The sequence below is a fragment of the Corvus brachyrhynchos genome, unplaced genomic scaffold (assembly GCF_000691975.1).
Source record: "Corvus brachyrhynchos isolate BGI_N302 unplaced genomic scaffold, ASM69197v1 scaffold150, whole genome shotgun sequence".
Classification (NCBI taxonomy): domain Eukaryota; kingdom Metazoa; phylum Chordata; class Aves; order Passeriformes; family Corvidae; genus Corvus; species Corvus brachyrhynchos.
In genome coordinates this window covers 2,151,348-2,152,015 of record NW_008236162.1, presented here as the reverse complement: position 1 = coordinate 2,152,015, position 668 = coordinate 2,151,348, and the positions used below count along the sequence as shown (strand labels likewise).

The 668-nt window shown below is 66.2% G+C and overlaps 1 protein-coding gene across 1 annotated transcript in view; it reads left to right on the top strand.

Moving 5' to 3' along the window:
• The window catches only part of FGF17 (fibroblast growth factor 17), an 8,205-nt gene that overhangs the window by 1,050 nt on the left and 6,487 nt on the right, over window positions 1-668 (top strand). The window contains exons 5-7 of the mRNA XM_017732482.1: window positions 22-177; window positions 345-373; window positions 457-630. Coding sequence (XP_017587971.1) covers window positions 22-177; window positions 345-373; window positions 457-630 — 359 coding nt within the window. The remainder of the gene's footprint in view (window positions 1-21; window positions 178-344; window positions 374-456; window positions 631-668) is intronic.

The window sequence follows — 668 nt, the reverse complement described above, 5'->3', positions numbered from 1 at the left end:
CCCGTGACCCCCCCCCCACAGCGGGGTCTGGGGGCTCAGCCAGGCTCTCCCGCAGTGCTGACCCTGAGCTCGGATGAGGAGGACGAGGAGGAGGAGGAGGAAGAAGAGGAAGCAGCAGAAGAGACCCCCAAGAAGCCCCCCAAGGGCTCGAGTGTCCGGAAGGGCAGCGCTGCCAAGGTCAGCACCCCGCGGGTGGGGTCAGGAGTGGGGAGGGGTCCCTGTGCCACGGGGAAAGGGGGCAGGGACCCCAAACCCCTCTCTGTTAAGGGGATGAGCCGTGGCCTTCATCCCTCGGGGAGGAAGAGTCCCCATCCCACATCTCCCTCCCTCTCTCTCTCCCGTAGAAAAGGAAGCTGGAAAAGGAGGATGAGCTGTGAGTATGGAGGGAGAAGCTGGAGCGGGGGATCTCCCACTGCCGGCACCCCTAATCCCAACCCTCCCCTTCTCTCCCAGCAGGAACAGCCTCGCCCCTGAGGATCCCCTTCCCAGCAAGGTAGGAGCTGCTTGGGGTGTCCCCCTGCATCCCGTTCTCCCACGGGGTAACACAGGACTGGCGGCTCCGGGGCAGGGAAAGGGGTCGGTGTGTGATGAGCAGCAGCTGCTGGACCCAAAAATGGGGGAGAAACGCGGGTTTGGGGCCCCCAGGCTGGGGGGGGGGGGGGGCCCCC